This window comes from Lycorma delicatula, chromosome 1 (genome assembly GCF_047948215.1).
Source record: "Lycorma delicatula isolate Av1 chromosome 1, ASM4794821v1, whole genome shotgun sequence".
NCBI lineage: Eukaryota > Metazoa > Arthropoda > Insecta > Hemiptera > Fulgoridae > Lycorma > Lycorma delicatula.
The window spans coordinates 684617-704744 of record NC_134455.1 but is presented as its reverse complement, the minus strand read 5'-3'; the positions used below and the strand labels follow the sequence as shown (position 1 = coordinate 704744).

Sequence of the window (20128 nt, the reverse complement as noted above, 5' to 3'; positions counted from 1 at the left end):
ATCACACCTGCTCTCTACATTTCAGTAGTATTATCAGTAAATATTATCGGCAACAGTTTCCTCCCACCACTAGCATTTGTCATGTCTAGAAGATATGGTGGACTCTACTGTTTGTATAAACAGAAAATAAATATAATTCAGATGAATAAACACGGCATAAACACACAGGATGATCTATTTATCATGCCAAATGTTTTTCAAACTGGTAAAATGAAGGGTAGTCATTTTTTTAAAGCAGTAAATAATCTCATACAAAATGTAAAATTGTAAACCGCTCCACTCGAATAACAATATATAGGAAATTTTATGTTTGATAATGGTAATCTCTTATCTGTATATAAATATGCATTTAAAAACATAAGCGCATAATATTTCCAAGCCATCTTTGTTAGATATTATTTAAATTTATAATTTTTCATTACAATATCTGTGTTGGCAATGATTTCGCTGATGCTTTTCTTTTATAAATAGCCTCAGGCACATCCTGAATTAATGTCCAACAGTAATCAGCTAACATGTTAGTATTCCATTTCCCTTTACAGAAGCTTTCCACCACCGAAATGTCTTGGTGGAAACGTTTACTGTGTTCATCACTTACGTCTTTGAGGTTGTCTGGGAAAAAATCCAGCTGTGAGTGGAGGAAATCTATTTTCAAAGATATATTAAATCCCATAGCTCTGTATGAAGTAAGAAGTTGATTAACAATATCGTGGTAATTGTCGGATTTTTGTTTGCCGAGAAAAGTTTTGCAAACGTCTTTAAATGAAGCCCAAGCTGCAATATTTAAAATCGGGTTAAATACATCATCTTTGACCAACTCTCTTATTTGAGGACCAAAAAATATTCCTTCTTTAATTTTTCCTTCACTTACATTCGAAAATTTCTGCCTGATTTGCAACTATACTTCTTCATTGCTTTCACAAAATTTTTCAATAGTCCTAGCATGATAAGGAGAGAGGGTAAAAATATTTTTTTGGGTTCAACTAAGAGCTCATAGATAATATTTTTCCCATTTGGAGGTAAGTTGTCTCGTTTCTTCCACTCTTTGATAACATAATGTTTATCCCTAGCTCAGCTGTCCCATTCGCAAAAAAACACATGTACTTAGTATTGCCTAACTGCATGCCTAATAAAATAGCTATAACTTTCAAATCACCACATATGATCCTGCTATGTAATTTATAATTTATTTTTTTAAGAACGTTTATCATCATGTCGTATGTCTCTTTCAAATTGATACCATAAGCGATTGGTGTCGAAGGATATTTGTTACCTCAGGTTTATGAACTTGTCCTACGTGCAACATAAGCTCATCAATATTTGTGCAATAAATCAAATTATTTTCATCAATAAAGTACGGAGAAAGTTTTTTTGTCGGCCTTAAAAGCCGTAAATTTTTGTATTTTTTTAAAGTAAATTCTAACCTTGCAGTCTTGATCCTAACAGTTTAGCTTGATTTTTTAATAAATTTAAATTCCTGACCGAATCATTTAATTCACCTTGTGATATGAGATGTCGCTTATCAAAAGATAATTTAAAATCAAAATCATTATTTCTTTTTCTCAGTATTGCCAGATTCTTCATCGCTGCTTTCGAAACATACATTCACATGTGGCTTAGGAACTGGAATAATTTTACTGTGCGGTACAGGCCTGATGGCAGATTGCGATGAAGGATATTTTACAGAATGTTTAGATTTTTTACAAATTCCAGACACACTTGTTGAATATAAGCAACAATCGTTACATGATCCTTTAGTTCACGCCAAACCATAGGTACACCAAATCGCAAAGCCTTCCGTGTATCTTTCAGCCATCCTCTTAAATATACAGAACCATTAGTAAATACTATACGAGGAGCCCACGTCTTATCCTGATTACCAATTTTACACTGAAAGTACAAATGATATGCTTTTTTAATTAAAGGTGTAGTGTTTTTTCTGTTTGATTTTACGGTAAACTCACCACCTACATAAGAAAAGGCATCCACATCATTTACACAATTTTGAGACATTATGACACTGCACTGTTTACAAACTTAAGATAGCAATAAGACTGAACAAAATTAATTCATTTCTAAAAACAGTGCTTAATACAGACAACGCAGCTGTGTTTTCAGCTACATGTTTCTACCTGCGCAGACATGATTAGTCTTGTCCGTGAAGGATCACTCTTCAGTATTAGATATCATAATATGTGACTGTGATATGATTTAATTCTTTGTCTAGTATTGTTTATTTATAGCTTAAAAATTATGTTAACAAACTTAAACAATAAAAAATGAGCTAACGGAATACAATGTTGGAGCTTAAAGTGCAAAATACATTGAAAAATGAAAAAAATACATTAAAAAAAATTTTCATTAATGGTGGGTGATAGAAAATTCTGAGTTCATATTCGTTTTCAGCATCAAAAAACAGATTAAAATCATATACCACATGTTAGGAAACAAAAATTATGTTTATCAGTGTAACACAATGGCTTTCATTGTATAATCATTTACATTTGGGTCATTTAACATAATTAGATCCATTAAGTTTTATAATAGTAAAATTCATTCCATTCACTTAAATGGATTTTCTGATGTCTTTTATGGGCTACGGTTGTTACCTTGATATACGCACTTTATACTCCCAACCATATATGTAATTATACATCTAATTTACTATATTCTAAATCAAAACTAGCCCCCTAAAAACAAATCACATTATCCAGACTTGAACTCTGTAGTTGTTTACTACTTTCACGTTTATTTGTGAAGGTATCTACTGCATTAAAGATATACTTTGACGAGATACACTATACATGGATTCCACCATAGCACTTTGTTGGATTCATGGACATTCTTCGAGTTGGAAGGTATTTATAGGTAACAGAGTTTCTGAAATTTAACAAAATATTTCAATCACCAATTGGCATTGCATCATATCCTCTGATAAGACAGCAGATGTATAGTCTAGAGCAGGGCTTCTTAAACTGTGGGTCACGACCCCCAGGGGGGTCGCGCAAAGATCTGTTACTTTTCAATCATTATAAATAAAATTTTAAAATTAGTATACACACTACGTACAAATATAAATACAAATAAAAATCATACAAAATACTATTGTAGTTTTATTATAACTATTTTTTGAAAAAAGTGGCAATGCAAAACTGTTATGTAGGGTAAGATATATATAAAAAAGTAAAGAGTTTTTTGAAAAAGGATTAAATTGGAAAAATTGTGTTGGTGTGTGCACAGACGGTGCTGCAGCAATGACCGGACAAGATCTTGGTTTTACAGCATTTGTTAAAGCTGGAAATGATCATATTACATTTACACATTGTATGATTCACCGGGAGGCACTTGTTGTTAAAAAAATTGCACCAGAATTAAACACTGTGTTTTTTGATGCAGTCAAAATCATTAACTTTATTAAAAGTCGAGCACTTAATAGTCGATTGTTTAAAAATTTGTGCATTGATATGGATTCGGATTATACAAGTTTATTGTTACATGCTGAAGTTAGGTGGCTATCAAAAGGTCGAAGTTTGAAACGATTATTAACTTTAAAAGATGAAGTTCTTATATTTCTAACAGAGCAAAATTCTAATTTGGCCGATTATTTTCAAGATAATTTATGGCTTCTCAAGCTATGCTATTTGGCAGATATTTTTGATAAAATCAATGATATGAATTTATCAATGCAGGGAGTCTGCGTTAATATGTTTATGTTAAAAAATAAACTTGAGGCCTTTGTTAAAAAAATTCTTATATGGAAGAACAGAGTGGAAAGTGGATCGCTCGAAATGTTTCCATTTACTGACGAGTATATAATTAGTAACAATATTTCAAAAAAAGATACTCCTATAACAAAAATTATAGTTAATCATTTGAAGGATATGGAAGTTTACATGCATAGGTATTTTCCCAATGATATCGATACACAACAATGGATTTGCAATCCATTTTCAATTGAAATGGAAGAAATTAATTTTTTAAACTTAAAAGCACAAGAAGAATTTGCCGAATTAACAAGTGATACTACCTTGCGACTTAGATTTTCTCAAGTGCCTGTGCATGAATTTTGGATAGAAATCAAATCAGAATATCCCCTACTATCGGAAATGGCAATGAACAAATTACTGCCATTTTGTACAACGTATTTATGTGAATCAGCCTTTTCCACATTAACTTACATAAAATCAAAATACCGTTCAACTTTAATAAACGTTGAAAATTTATTACGATCTGCACTAACTCAAATTGAGCCTAGATTTAATTATTTGTGTAAAAATAAACAATCACATCCGTCACATTAATATTGTTTGATGTTAATAATAGGTTTTTATTAAAAAAATTGTTACAAAAGTTTATTTTTTCTATTGAATATATAGATATAGTTTTATGTTTTCTTATAAAAAAATTGTTACAAAAGTTTATTTTTTCTATTGAATAAATATATATATAGTTTTATGTCATTCTATTTATTGTGTTTTATTACGACCGATATCCCGTCAACGTTTCCAATTATATATATGTGAAATGAATGGGTACGTATTCTTTAATCCTTATTTTATTTACATTGTAAAATAGTGCGATATTACATCTACATCTACGGTTAATATATATTTCATTATATGGAGGAGGGGGTCGTTTAAAATTTCCTAAGCTTGAAGGGGGTCGCTATATAAAAAAGTTTAAGAAGCCCTGGTCTAGAGATTGCTCACCAAGAAAGTTACTTGATATCTCACTGTGGTAGCATGGTCCTCCTTGGCTATTACAATCTTCTTCCCATTGGCCAACGGATCTTAATATTCTGTTCAATGATAGTTTAAGTCTTGAATGCTTATTAGAAAGGCGTAAAACGATGTTAATTTCATGTACATCTACTGTTGCATGCCATTACACACAAAGGTTTTCATCTTTACATGCTTTGTTATGAACATTAATTTGTGTTTCAGATTCATTCACAATATTAAATCAAAACCGTCTGAATGTAATTTTAGTACTTAACTACTAAGGAATTAAATCATACTCTACTTTTTACTACAACAATCACAGTCCATGTATTTCAATAATGAGATAAAGAATCTTAAAAACAAATCAGGTCATTGATAAACAAAGTAAGCTTAGTTCACTAGATCCATTTTTGGATGATTTTAGGTCTTATCCGTATAGGTGGCAAACTTCAATGTTCTCTCTTACAATATCACATTAAACATCCTATCGTATTACATTAGAGTGCGTACATTATGTAATTATCAACTCTGAGCACTCAAGACTCTTACACACTGGTATACAATTAACACATCATTCGTTGCGACAGAGATACTGGATAATAAATTCAAAAAGAATCATTTTGTCAATCGTTTGTAAGTGTTTAACTTGTTTTACATTTGATGCAAAAACTCAATACCAATATAACATTCTCTTCTTGCACAGTTATAATAATAACTCAATTATAATTCGTCAAGGCTGACAGAGATCTAAAACATTAAGGCTTACATAGCGCTTTTTATATGTTTAGCCACTAAAGCTATTCATTTAAAGTTTATTTCTGCCTTCAAAAGACTCATTTCACATAGAGGTATACCTACTAAAATATTTTCTGATAACGATGCTAACTTTCATTCTGCTAGAAATATTTTGTACAACTTGTATCAACTTTTAAAGTTAGACAAATTTAAAACAAATATTCAAACCTTTTCTATATCATAAGGAATTAGTTGATCATTTATTCCTCCTTCATCTCCTCATTTAGGTGGTCTATTGGAAAGTGCAATCAAAAGTGTCAAATTTTCCTAACTTTAAGGAATTTTATATTGTATTTACATATTGAGGCTTGTCATAATTCTCGGCCTATTTTTGCTATTTCCACAGACCAAAGAGATCCAGTACCACTTTCTCTGGGACATTTTATCATTGGATGTCCTCTCACATCTTTACCTGAACCCAGTAATCAAAAGGTTGAAATTACACGATTAGGTCGTTGGCAACTACTCCAAAAATTTATACAATCGATTTGGAAACGATGGTCAAAGGATTATCTTCAACAACGCTACAAATGGCATTGTCCCGCCCGTAACCTTTTGGTTGGAGATCTAGTTCTGATCACCAGTGACGAAAAGACAAGGAATAACTATGGTGGAAAGGCCAACTGTTAGCCTACCAGAAAGCCTACGGTTGGTAGGCTGGCAACAGACCTTAGCAATGGCTAGTAAAACACTAAATTAAACATCAAAACACTCAGAACACCATAAATAAATAAAACAACAAAACAAAAACGATGAACAAATAAAAACTAATACTAAATACCAAAACTAATACAAAACTGAATGTCAAAAAAAAGAAAAAGAAGATATTTCATTATATTTTGTTTCTGCAGGGGGAGGAAAAAGCTCTGCTAGGCCCACACGACCATAGTGCGGGGCTCTCACTCGCTAAAAAATCTCCCCTCTTATGCAGGGACCGGATCTAAACCATGTGGTATGTAGAGCCTCTGCATGATCACCCAGGCACTCTACTATCTGAATCTGGATAACTGGAAGGTGTCCCCAGGGGACAATTGACGAACGACAACTCCAAGGAGTCTCCACCGTTCACCTCCAGAAACTGGCTCCCCCTTGATCACCCATCACTGAACTCCATGTCTCTATCGATTTTCATCTCCTCAGCCTGTTATCGCCTCTCCTCATTGGCCTTCTCTTCTATCACTGTTGCGATCTTAGTGTAGACGCATTCCCATTTGTTACTATTTCTGAACATCACCTCGATTATACTGTTGACCCTCTCCACACCCTGTTCCCAGAGCACTACTCAAGTCGCGTCATCTAGAGCAAAAGAACACCACCTTCACTTGTCACTTTAGCCACCCATCTGATTTTAACATTCTCCTATAGCACCACATTTCAAAAACTTCTAATCTTTTCTTCTCATGTACTCCGATCTTTATATGAAGTTTCACTTCTATATAAAACTATGCTCCAAACATATACTTTCAAAAATGTTTTCCTGATGTTTAAATTAATTTTTAATGTAAACAAATTATATTTCTGAATGAAGGCTTGTTTCGCTTGTGATATTCGGCATTTAATATTATATACTGCTCCTGCTTCATCCATCTTTAGTAATTCTACTTCCCAAATAACAAAATTCTTCTACCTCCGTAATCTTTTCTCTTGCTATTTTTATATTCAGTGGTTCATCTACATTAGTTCTACTAGATTTCATTACTTTCTTTTTGTTCTTATTTATTCTCGTGCGATAGTTCTTGTGTAGGACTTCATTTATGCTGTTCATTGTTTCTTCTAAATCCCCTTTTTTACTCTCAGCTAGAATTACTATATCAGCAAATCGTAGCATCTTCATCTTTTCACCTTGTACTGTTACTCCAAATCTAAATTGTTCTTTAACATCATAAACTGCTAGTTCTATGTAAACATTAAAATGTAACATAGTTACTTTCTTATGTTCTTCAACTATTGCTGTTGCTGTTTGGTTCCTGTAAATGTTAGCAATTGTTCATCTATCTCTGTACTTGAACCCTAATTTTTTTAAAATGCTGAACATTTTATTCCAGTCTACGTTATCGAATGCCTTTTCTAGGTCTATAAATGCCAAGTATGTTGGTTTGTTTTTCTTTAATCTTCCTTTTACTATTAATCTGAGGCCTAAAATTGCTTCCCTTTTTCCTATACTTTTCCTGAAACCAAATTGGACTTCTGGTAATACTTCTTCCAGTCTCCTCTCAATTCTTCTGTACAGAATTCTAGTTAAGAGTTTTGAGGCATGACTTGTTAAGCTAATTTTTCTGTATTCTTCACATTTATCTGTTCTGCGTTCTTTGGTATCATGACTATAACACTTTTTGAAGTCGGATGGAACTTCTCCTTTTTTGTAAATATTACACACCAGTTTGTATAATGTATCTATCTCTTCCTCACGTACACTGCACAGTAATTCTGCAGGTATTCCGTTCAAAGATTAATTAGACATCTATAAATATAAAATATATTTGTTGGAAAAGACCATTCTTCAGAAATTTCTACTTAATTATTAATCAATGACATATTGATTAGGTTAAATGTGTAAAGTATTATTAATATTTATATGAAAAGTTATCATTTAAGAAAAAAGTTTTGTTTACTTTTCTGTGAAACTGCTTTTCTTATTAGTTTGCCATGTTTTTGGATCAGTTTTTCTTACTTGCATGGTTAAATTGAATGTTACTATACCTGTTAAAAGTTACAGCACAGTAATAAAATATTAATAGAATGTATATGGGTTGTAAAAATAAGTTTAAAAGTCAACATGACCAATATGGAACAAATTCTATATTTCTAAACAAATTTATCAAGTTGTTTTTTAAGCACAGTAATAATTACATCTTACTAAAATAAAGAAAATTATAAAAGATATTCTTTTAATTAAACATAACATTTTCCTGTAACATATTTCTCTTACTTTAAACAAATTTTTAATGTGAATAATTTTTAATTTAACTTTTTTTGATTCAAAAGTTGCTTCTACTATTGATTTTATGCTGTCAGTAGTTTTCATAAACTTATGTTCATATTAGTTGATTAGTAATTAAACATCCAGTACATGTTGGTTTTTGCCTTGTGGAACCGTTTCTTATGCTTCTTAAATTGATTTTTTTCAAGAAAACCTTTTTTACATTTTGCGCAAAAATATGGTATTTTGTTATCATGAGTAAGCATATGCTTTTTTAGATCATTAGCTTTCTTAAATGGCTTTTTACATACTTTACAACTCTGCCAGAGTTCTTTATGCATTGAAATATGATGAGTTAGTATTCTCTGTTTTGTAAATTCTTTGCCACAAAGACTACAAGCAAAAGATTGTTTAGTTCTGTCGTGTGCAGCTTCATGTTGATTTAAATGTTTCTGTATAGCAAATACCTTACCGCACTGCTGACATGTAAATATTTTTTTTTGGAGGTATCCAAATGGACAGCTTTTAAAGTGCTCTGAAAACTTTCGAGGTGTATAAAGAGCTATCTTACATGGTCTACAACTGTAGACAGTAGGCTTTTCCTTTTGATGAATTCTTTGCATATGGCGTTTTAGAGGAATCTTATAGCGAAAATGCTGCCGACAAATTCTGCAAAAGTATAATTGGTTGGATGCATTAATATTATCACTGGATTCCTAAAACAATAAAAAATAATATTAAATTATAGATCATTAATAAACCAGTAAATTGATAAAGTTAACTTAATGAATAATAAAACGTATTTGTTAATATAACTGCTGATGTAAAGTTAGATATAATTTTTAAACAAAATTTCCCTATTTTAAGTAACTTATCTCACTGATGATTGATTGATTTTCTGTAACATGCAAATACTGAAAACAAGGTTACTTGTCAAGTTTAATAACATGAGAATAGGTTCTTAATTTCCAATGTGTGAAATTAATCATTAATAACAGTTGTCATTTTAATTGGTTTTTCAATGATTCTTTTAAATGAAAATTTTAAACAATATGTTTATAAAAACAATTATGATTATGTTTAGCATTATGATTATAAAAACTAAGTAATTCTGCATTTACTTGTAATTTCATCGTAATTCTTAGGTTAGTCATTTTAAATGGAGGCATTTAAATATAAATGAACCGGAAATAATGAATATGCTGTATACATTTTACAAACAGGGTATTTCCTCTGTGATATTATTAGTATTTTTCTGTTAGAGAAGGTGGTGTGAAAGGTTGATGTAGTATAATGTCATACTATGTAATGGAGTAATATTTAATTGGATAATTTGCCGGTATAAAATCATAACGAATAAGAAAAACTAGTATGCATAAATGTACCAAAATACATATGTCACTGACAACATAAAGTTGTACCTTTTATAAAAATACTAATCAAACTGTTGACAATCGTTATTTATGTCAAGAGTAAAAAAAAAAAATAGTGCTTTCCTTTCCATGTGAATAGCTTGCAGTTTAAGGACTGGCTGCAAAAGTTATATTTTGCTGCTAATTGAGAAGCTGATGATTCAGAAATGTAACAAGCAACAGATAAACTCACTGAATGAAAAATATGTGCAGCTGTCTTCTACGTATTAGGAAAGTACTGAAATATGAATACCTCATATGAATCAATCATTCAGTCTATAATGATAATTATTATTCATGAAAATGTGTTTGGCACATTAAAAAGATAGTTGAATAAAAATAAACTTACCTTTTCATCCTCCTTCTTCTCACTTTCAAATTCTTCTTCCCAGTCATTATCACTATCACTATTGCCCTCTTCCTTTTCTACATCAGTATCATTTATTTTAGGTGGCTTCTGTTTTTCATGAACTTCATTTTTCATGCTTTCATAATTTTCAAATGTTTCACATTTAATGCCATTTTTAACTTTACGTTTTACATCTAGATTGTCTGATTCCTGAAATTAAGCATATTATACCGATTAAAGACCTGTACAAAATAATTTTTACTTTGTTTTATTATCAGAGGTGTGAAATATATAAAACAATGTTGGGTCATATAATTTAAACAAATCCTTAATTTTTTCTTCTTTTTACTTCAACTTTGATTACTTTCTTTTTACCCTTTCATAGAATGATGTAAAATATGTTAAGCAAGTTATTTAGATAATTATATAATTGGTTATCTGATTTTACAGCAAAATATATCAAATTAAAAAAAGAAATGTATCTAGTTGATGTTATTATTTATGAAATGGCAGACATCTCACCTAAAAACCATATTTTTTCCAAACTTTATTCAGCATTACTTCGGTAACTGGTTGTACTAAATTTTTGCTACATTAGTGAAGAAAGCAAGACAACTTATTAAAATCACACGTGATTATATTTTGTTTATGTGAATAATAATTTAAAGTTTTAATAATTTATAAGGTATCAAACTTTTAAGTTGTGGATAGATAAGTGCTGATGGTTATATATATATATATAAAAAAAAAAAAAGTTTCTAGATCAAGAACTAATGTACTAGCTCATTTTATTACATAATGTGTAATAATTTAAATTTGCTTAAATTGAACCTGAAATTGATTCCTGGTGCTGAACAATTACAAATTTACATTGAATTTAATTTTTTATTCACTTGATTACTAGTTTTTCAGCCCTGAGTTCCTGAGGTCTGATGAAAAATGGATGGTGGTCTATTTGTACATAAAGAAAAGTGAAAAATGAAGAAATCATATTACAAAAGAATTAAAGATAAAGTAGTGATAATGGAATCGGTGATATTTTGCTTACAACTCTGTTAACATAGAATAAAAAATGTAACCATCAGTTTTTTTTCTTTCTGAGTAGTAAGAACTACTCACAACTGGTAAATCTGTTAAAAAATCTGGTGTGGACCCCACATGACTTCCTTGTACACCTATTAAATTACATATACACATTTTTTGCTGCACTTATTTCATTTAAAAATAAGATAAAATATTCCAATTCTTTAATAAAGTGGACAGTTACACAATTGCTGAAATATTAGTTTTGTTAACATCAAATATTTATACGATTATTAATTCAACTATCTTACATGAAATATTAGGATAGAGTAAAAGTCCCTTTATTATTCGTATTACTAGATCAGTATGATTCGTATCTTTGTGAGTTGCTGATTAACAAACTTTTCAGATTTCTTGTGTGTCGTATAAATAAAAGTTAATAATAATTAAATTATTCCGTTTAGCGAACTCCTGTATACCGGTTTCAAATTGTTCATTTTGACCTTACAGTGTAAAATTTCAGTTTTTATTTTTAGGTTCGGTCAACTAAACGCCCAGGTTGTTTATGTAGTCCAGGTTGAGTTAAGTGAAGTTGTAAAGAGACGGAACCCTTGATGTTGTCCTTCTGCAGCACCCGTATGTCATTAGGGGTGATCTGCCAGGCTTTCACAGCTGGAAAAAGTTTTGTGTAAGGCTTACCTTTATGTTTGCTATCTGTGTAGGAAGTCGCGTAATAGTGTCTTTATATGGCAGGTTTCTGACGTGCATTGTGTTGCGGTAGACTTGCCATTCGCGGTGAGAACCTTACAGTTGTTAGTTCATATTTCCAATACCGGGATCCCACCGAGGAACACCTAGCGATATGGGATAGGATCCTTCACGGGTAATGGTCCAGTCCTTATTGGTGCCGATGTTAATGCGAAGTCGCTTTTCTGGCACAGTGGGATCACTGATAATGGTGGTGGCTTAATTGACAGTTTCATCACGCAGCATAATTTTGAGATCTTTAATGTTGCAGACCATTGGCCACTTACAGATAAAGGTGGTAACAGACAAAAGGCCTTTTCAGGCACAAATATTGACATCACCATCGGTAGGGACATCCCTAGTAGGGTCCTTGATTGGTCTGTGGTCGACGACTGTTCTAGCGAACGTCGGTTGATACTTTTTGAAATAGCGGTTGAGCCATGAGGGACACGTTCCTGTTTAACGGGGGCACTTCCTGCATAGGAAGGCGGACTGGCCGAAATTCTCCTCTTTGTTGGAGCCCAAACTGGAGATTTTTTCTCAAGATCTTGATGGCCTGCCATTAGAAACTGGCAGAAACTGCCAGTTTCTAATTTATTTACAAATTACGATACGAAATGATTCTAAGTAATTTTACGGTTATTTTAAGTTATACTTTCTTCGCATTGCCGGGTGAAATAACAACTTACCATTACTAGATCGTCTGTAGCACTGAGAATTATTGCATGACATTAACTAATTTATTTATTTTGTAATGTCATATAATAAGCGTTTTTAAAGTATATTTTTAACTCTTTTTGTGAACATACTTAAATATCGACTACTATCAGTAGAGTGTCTATGCTTGTCGAACGGCTAAAATGTTTACCTGTATTGCATTCTTGATCGGCAACAACTTGTTTTAATGTTATCATTTGTTTTGTCGGGTCTTCAAGTTATATTAATATTAGCCTATAAGTATTATAATTAATTCTGTATGTAATAATAAAGTTTAACGAAAAGAAATATATTTATTGTACTGTAGCGATCGATCGATATTAGGAGCTGAGAAAATATCGTGTACGGTACCGATCTGTGTCATATTGTGTTTTAATTTAATATTAAATATACTTAAAAAATAAATTTATAAAACCAGCTTAATAAACTTAACATAAAACTAAGCAGTAATATCTTTGATTTTTTTTTTTTTTAATTGCTATCAGATTAAAAGCCAAATAATTATTTTAACTTAAAAAAAATTGCCAACTTCAGAAGTATAAATTTAAAGAAGGATCGAAAAGGCATTATAAGTAGTAGTAGTAGTAGCGAGTGATATTGTGTTGCGCTTGTACAGGAATCTGATAGGACGCCGGTTGCTGACCGATGCAATTTTATTGTGTACGTGACCGCCATATACAATAATCTAAATATAGATAAGTTATAAACTTTTATCTAAAAACTATTCCCTTAGTATTTAATAATTTTATTTTAAATACCGTTTAGCATTTAATTTTCTTCTTTTTACCGGTATTTAGTATCGGTTAAATACGTCAATTTTTAACGTTTTGAATTAAATCTTACGACAAAGTAATTCTACTGCTTTCGAGGTTCTTTTATTAAGTAGTGCTTAGTATTAAGTAAACTATTTTTAATTAAATTTAAATTATTTGCATATAGATAGAGACTACAGGTATAATCACCGCCTTATATATACGCTAATGTAAGCCAGCATCCGTTTAGTCCTTAATTGTTTTAATTAAGCGAATTTATTTCTAAAATAATCTAATTTTAGGTTAACGGTGACTAGTCGCCCATCGCTTCTCGTTGTCCCTCCCCGGAACCTTCCGGTGGAGGAGAGCTTCTAAGAGCGGGAGCCGAGGAGACGTTGGTAGCCGTGGATATTGAGTCCACGGAGCCAGCCATACCCGAGGGCGGTCCGGAAACGGCAGCCCCCACGAGGAGAGGAGAGGAAACCCCCTCACAACCAGCAACAATGCTAATGTTATTATATTTTTAATATCTGATGATGAACGTAAAGGATTTGAAAAGGCATTATTAAATTGAAGGTAAGATCATTCTTGCTTTATATGTGTGTATCTGGTGGTTTATAAATATTAAATATAGCAGACCCGATATGTATATAGATTAAATGAACACGATTGAAAGTTTAATAAAACATTTAAAAAATGAACATTACGGAACTTAACAAAATTTAACCTTTCCCTTTTACCCTTTCCCCTTCCCCCTTCTCTTTCCTTTTTCCCATTTTTATTTTGCTATGTTCCCTTTCCCTTTCTCCCATTTACCCGTTTCCCCTTTTCTCCCCCTTTCACTCCCCTTCTCCCATTTCTCTTTTCTTTACATTTCCCTTTTCATCGTTCCCCTTACCCCTTTTCTTATTTCTCCCTTCTTTCCCTTTTCTTTTTCCCCATTTTCCGTTTCTTCCCTTTCACCTTTTTCGATTTTTCCCTCTTTCCCTTTCCCGAATATTCACTTTCTCCATTTTTCATCGCGCGTAAATCGGTCCAGAAGTTTTTTAGTCTTTAGCGAGCTCACATATCTGAAACATTGAAATGGAATCGTAAAATATTTAGTATAGCGTGTGTTGCTTTTTCGCCCAACAGATAGCGATGTTTTCAAAAAAAGCATATTTTTACCTGTCACAGGTGTGACATCTTAGGTATGTAAATAGTAGGTATATAAAAATACGCGCGTATTCGAATGCAACATTGTGTCAAAATTTCAAAGCGATCGGTGAAGAACTTTCGGAGATCTAAGATTTCGAACAAACAAATATTTTTGTTTATATTGATATGAAAAAAAATAAGCAATTTTATATATTTACTAATTAATTTTAGATAAAATTAATATTTTACCTTTTGATTTTTCAGGATGTAAGTTCCGAAAATCATCTTTGGATAATAACATCTGGCGAGCATATTGTAATTTTACGAGTTATGTAGTTAATAACGCGTGAGGAATTTCATTCGGTGTAATCTGTTTGTTTATTTGTTCTCTTCAATATAGCGATTGATATGAATCGAGTATTAAAAGTATAAATGCAGTATTAATAATCTGCTGGAAACAGATATAATATTTATCTATTTATGATTATTGTATAAAACAGTGGTATATTGAATCAAGAATTATTATTGATAATTTGTTTCTGCTTTGTATTATAAGAGACTATACAGATTGATAGTTAAATATTAGACAGATAATAAGTTGTTTTATACTAAATTATAATTTATCGGTGCTTGTTTATAGTATGTATATTTTGAACCGAAAAGAAAACTTGTGATTTCTGGAAAAAATAAAATTTTTGTAACGATATTCAGTACTGGCGTAAAAAAATCGATGAGCGATTTTGTATTAAAAATTAACGATGTTATTACTTCTTAGTATAGAAGGACAAACCCCTACAAGGATTGCTTGGGCATCAAGTGTACGTACTGACGGTTTTAATATTTTTTATTGGAGACGATCGGCCGACTTTGAATTTCAGTTATTTGATTAAGCGGTAAAATTATCGCTAAGTACTAATCGAGTTTGGATTAATGTTTGAGGTTCTATATAACACAATTTCTTTAGGAGATTTATAATTTAGTGTATTTCTCGTTCTTACATAATCCAGAACCAGTTGTGTTACTTTAAAAAGTCTTCGACACACGGCAAGGTGGTAGTAAAAAAAATTATCTGGTGGAACGCTAATTATAAAATCTATAATTAATTTATTATATAAAAATAATTATAGATGTAATTTATTAATCGATAATAATAATAATAATTTATAAATTCTTGTTGTTCACCAAAGATAAGAATGCTAACTGCAGTTCATAATATGTTAATATTTCACTTAAATAAATCTATATTCATAAATAGTGACGATATATATATTTATACTGTTAAATAAATAGGAAGAGGGTTCCTTTGTTTGGGATAAACAAAAAAGTAGCCGACCTTTCACAACTAAATTTTTACCCGTGTTTCTTGACATAACTAACAGGGTTTTGGATATATTTTATCTCGAAAAATTTATAAAAAATATGCATATATATATATATATACACACACCGAGTGATTCAGGAGAATAGAGCAATACTTTGACAACTCTACTTTGGTCGAAACCCGACCGCCAAAGAACACCGGTATCCACGATCTAGTATTCAAATCCGTGTAAACATTATCGACTTTGCTATGACTTGAACGCTGGAACTCTTTGCTTTCAAATCGGCCGATTTGGGAAGTCGAGTTCACCGGTAGACCGACCCGGTGGGTCGAAGAAGAAAACGATATCTGCGAGACTCTAACCGTACGGTTTACAATTTCATTGTAATTTTTATTTATTTATTTCTTCCGCTCACCTTTGACGTCACAACATATCAGACGATTACAACAGTTGCATGTCAGCGCTACACTAACGCTCCTTGCGGTTAGAGGGGGTACTATTGAAACTGTAAACCCGCTTTGCCGGTAATTTATTTATAGTACTTTATATTACGGTTGGCCACCGTAATATCTGGCCAACCACTGTCCGATTTTCACGATTCAAACAGCGTATCTATCAGCAGGTCAAGCGCTAACTGTTTAACGCATCGGTTATACTCTTGATCGACCGGATCTTGGTTATCCGGAAATTAAATCGTTTAGCCCTATGTTTTGATTGCACTCACCCATCGTAAAACATACCGATCCGATTTTTCGCTAAATACGCTGAAACCTGTACGCTAGCGCAGTTGTAAAGTATAAACTTAAGATTAAAAAGTACAAAAAAATAAATATGTAAAAAAAAGTTTTAAACACCACTCTTAAATTAAACGCAATAATTTAGAACGGTATCTCAGAATGGATTTGACAACAAGCTTTGGCGGTGATATGTAAGATTACGTGAAAGTCATAGCTTCAAATTAAAATTTGAAGTTTTTGCCAATTTTTTAGGTGGCGCTGAAGTTGTAAAAAACGAGTTTTTTCACCTGAAAAAATTGTTTTTCGTCTGTATTGCATTTGGAAACGTTAATCTCAAAAAACAGACGACTTTTCTTCAAACAATTTTCTTGTACGACTTAACATTCCAGAGTAATAGCGGTACAATGGCAACGCAGCGGTCCTATTTTTACTGTAGCCGGGGAGATCGGGATTGTTCAGCGATTAGACCGGTTTCGAACACGTGCCCGATTCACAACATTTTCACACTTTTACAAGCTACAGCTCCAAAACGGTAAGTCGTACAAGAGAATTGTTTAAATAAAAGTCGTCTGTTTTTTTGAGATTAACAACTTTTCTAAACGCAATACAGACGAAAAACAATTTTTTTCCGGGGAAACACGTTTTTTAAAACTTCAGCGCCACCTAGTATTTCAATTTCAAATTATACGACATAACTTCAAAGACATTAATTGTAGAGTAGAATGTCCTCTACATTTTTGTTTTGTAAAACTTTTCTCTAAAATGCATAGATTCAGAGAAAACCTCATTTCAAAAACTTTTTGAGTTTTTCAAAACTCTGTGGGAGGGGGATGTTAAAAATCTGGAGGTAAGCTTCCCTCATCACCCCTAACATATGGAAAAAAACATGAATCGGTAGATGAGGATTTTCAAATAAAAAAAAAATTGACTGTACTAAAAACAGAAAAAAAAATTGTAATAAGCGACAATAATCAAACAATTTATCCACAACATAAAAAAGACAACATAATCAAAACAATAAACTATGATAATATTACATATCAAGAGTCATAAATGTCAATAGTAATAATAATAAAAGACAATAAAAAAAAATCTCACATTAATAATTAGAATGACAATAATGGCAACAGTAAACAATAATAATATAACATGTCAATAACAAACAAATAATCGTAAATGTCAATCCACGATAAGGAGAGATACACGCAAAACAGAATTAATAATATTTTTAATGCTAATTTCTTTACATATTCAATTAAAACATTTTCGATTGCCACCTCTTTATTCGTAAAATATGCTTTCTTTTTCCTTTTTAGCCTCCGGGAATCACCGTTCAGGTATTACTTCAGAGGATGATATACATATGAGTACAAATGAACTGTAGTTGTGGAATGCAAAAATGGCGGGAGTTTCACAAATTCTCCCTTCGAATCGCAGAGACTGGACAGTGTCCCTTGCTGCTGTACGACTCTTTAATCGGGCGTGTTTAAGGGTTTATTTTTTAATGACGGGTCTAAGTTTTAAGGTTTTATTATATTTTACGGACGGACTTATTAGCATTCCATATCCCTTTGTACCGGCGTTCTCAGACCCTTTTCTGGGTCCGAGCGCGGGAGACTAGGCTTTTAAAACCTGTTCTCCCGACCCTTCAGACCTTTCTCTAATTCCCCTTCAGACCGACTACTCAAGTCCTTTCGGTGCTAACGCTTCATAGGCTAGCAGGAATACGCCACTAATTGTTTGGAGGGTGTAGTCGTCTTATATAGTCTCAGTTCTACCATTCCTGAGAAGTATACTTAATTGAAATACAACCGACCACCAAAGAACACCGGTATCCACGATCGAGTATTAAAACTATTAATTTAATAGTTAATTTTTATAAAAGTAACTGCCTTTGCTAGGACTTGAACGCTGGAACTCTCGATTTCCAAATCGGCTGATTTGGGAAGACGCGTTCACCACTAGACCGACCCGGTGGGTTCTTAAAATATGCTATTTGCATGTTTAATAACTTTTGTATGCGTTCATAAAAATCAAAAGGAATTTCATTATTCTCTTTTAATTCGGGTAATTCTAAATTCAACGTAAAATAATCTTTTTTTGACGAGATAACCGATTTAATAATACCTGCCTGACATCGCTCCATTTTTAACAATTCTATCCTATTACTAATTTTGATGTTGGTGACAGTATTTTAGAAATAATCGTGAAAAACAAATATTCATTCTGAAGGTCGTCCGGATTATTGGCGACATAAAAGTTTGCAACTAATTTTTAACACAAGGTAATAAAACGATTTAAAATTAACGGTCGTTTTAAAATTAATTAATTCCTCAAGATGTAACCGTCTAATTTTTTTACCGAGGGATTAAAATTATTGTTTTTGATTTTTAGTATTTGTGTAGAGTAATACCGTCTATGTTTTCAATTAGTTTTAATTTGGTGTAAATACATACGTGTATATCATCGTCTTACAAGTTCTACCTCGAGTATAAATGTTTGCAATAGAAATAGCAGTACGTAAAAAAAAAACAAGGAGAAAGACAAACTAAAAAGAAATACGTTAATATACTAGCTCCCCGTCACAGCTTCGCCGGCATTATATGATTACTTGAGTTTCCCGTAGAGGTCGTCTTTTTATTTTATGTTTTTTAGTCGTGTAGCCGGAGGCAGGTGCAGCCAGTTACGCATACAGTAACTGCAGTAACTTGCGCGTCTTAAAAACTTTGAATTAAAAAAAAAAAACGAAAACGTTTTTAAATACTTATCTGAAGAGTATTTACAGGCTCAAATCTACTGAATATCTCATTTATTATAGTCGGGATTGGAAAAATTTACATTCATTGTTCAAACATTTTTCTACATTTCTTCATCCTCTTTAAAGGTCGAATTTCAAAAATCTAGAAAGCGGTTTATCGACGCGAAGATTACACTCATCAAAAATAAGGTTAATTTCATTCATTTTTTATAAATTAAAAAAATAACAAGGTTTCAAAAATCAATTTTAACCCTTAAAATTCAGAATGAAACTCATAAAACATATCACTATCGATCAGTTCAAACCCATTTCATACAGTGATAAGACTCTCATAGTTCACAATTCATTAAGGTGTGTGCTTCAACCACAAAATTTCCTACTACAATATATAATTATTTAGTTGAGGTGCCTCACCCCGAAATCACAAAAAAATATATCAAATCGTTGTAAAATCTTTTGAAATGTATTTCACGATGAAAATGAAGTGTCGGAAAAGTAGATATTTGAAGATCGATACACTCGATAATGCAGATTCTCACCTCTTTCTCATTCGCTACTTTTATTATATATAACTTATTCATTACATTACATTATTGTCTGCTATTCTCACACGGCGTCTAAGTTTTCTTTATAGAAACAGGGTTCAGTAAGTAAATAGAGTGAACTGCAACGGATGAAAAAAAATCTGCTGGACCTGAAATGCATACGTAAAAATTGTGATTTTATTTTTACTACACT

At 31.9% G+C, this 20128-nt stretch overlaps 1 protein-coding gene and 1 long non-coding RNA gene across 5 annotated transcripts in view; one reads left to right on the top strand and one right to left on the bottom strand.

The window, feature by feature from the left end:
• LOC142317371 (uncharacterized) overlaps positions 1–15032 on the top strand; it is a 37269-nt gene extending 22237 nt beyond the window's left edge. The window contains exons 7-8 of one of the 4 annotated variants that reach the window (XR_012754732.1): positions 13739–14012; positions 14838–15032. This is a non-coding gene — a long non-coding RNA (uncharacterized LOC142317371). Of the gene's footprint in view, positions 1–11101; positions 11124–13738; positions 14013–14837 lie in introns of those variants that run through there. The other 3 variants (XR_012754752.1, XR_012754756.1, XR_012754753.1) reach the window with 3 other exon arrangements.
• Positions 8348–14993, bottom strand: LOC142317312 (zinc finger Y-chromosomal protein 1-like). The gene is made up of 3 exons (XM_075353795.1): positions 14823–14993; positions 10198–10407; positions 8348–9152 (listed from the first exon to the last, which is right to left on the bottom strand). Exons 1-3 carry the CDS (start codon positions 14883–14885, stop codon positions 8565–8567), a joined length of 861 nt encoding a protein of 286 aa, XP_075209910.1. The 5' UTR covers positions 14886–14993; the 3' UTR covers positions 8348–8564.
• Positions 15033–20128: the final 5096 nt, after the last annotated feature.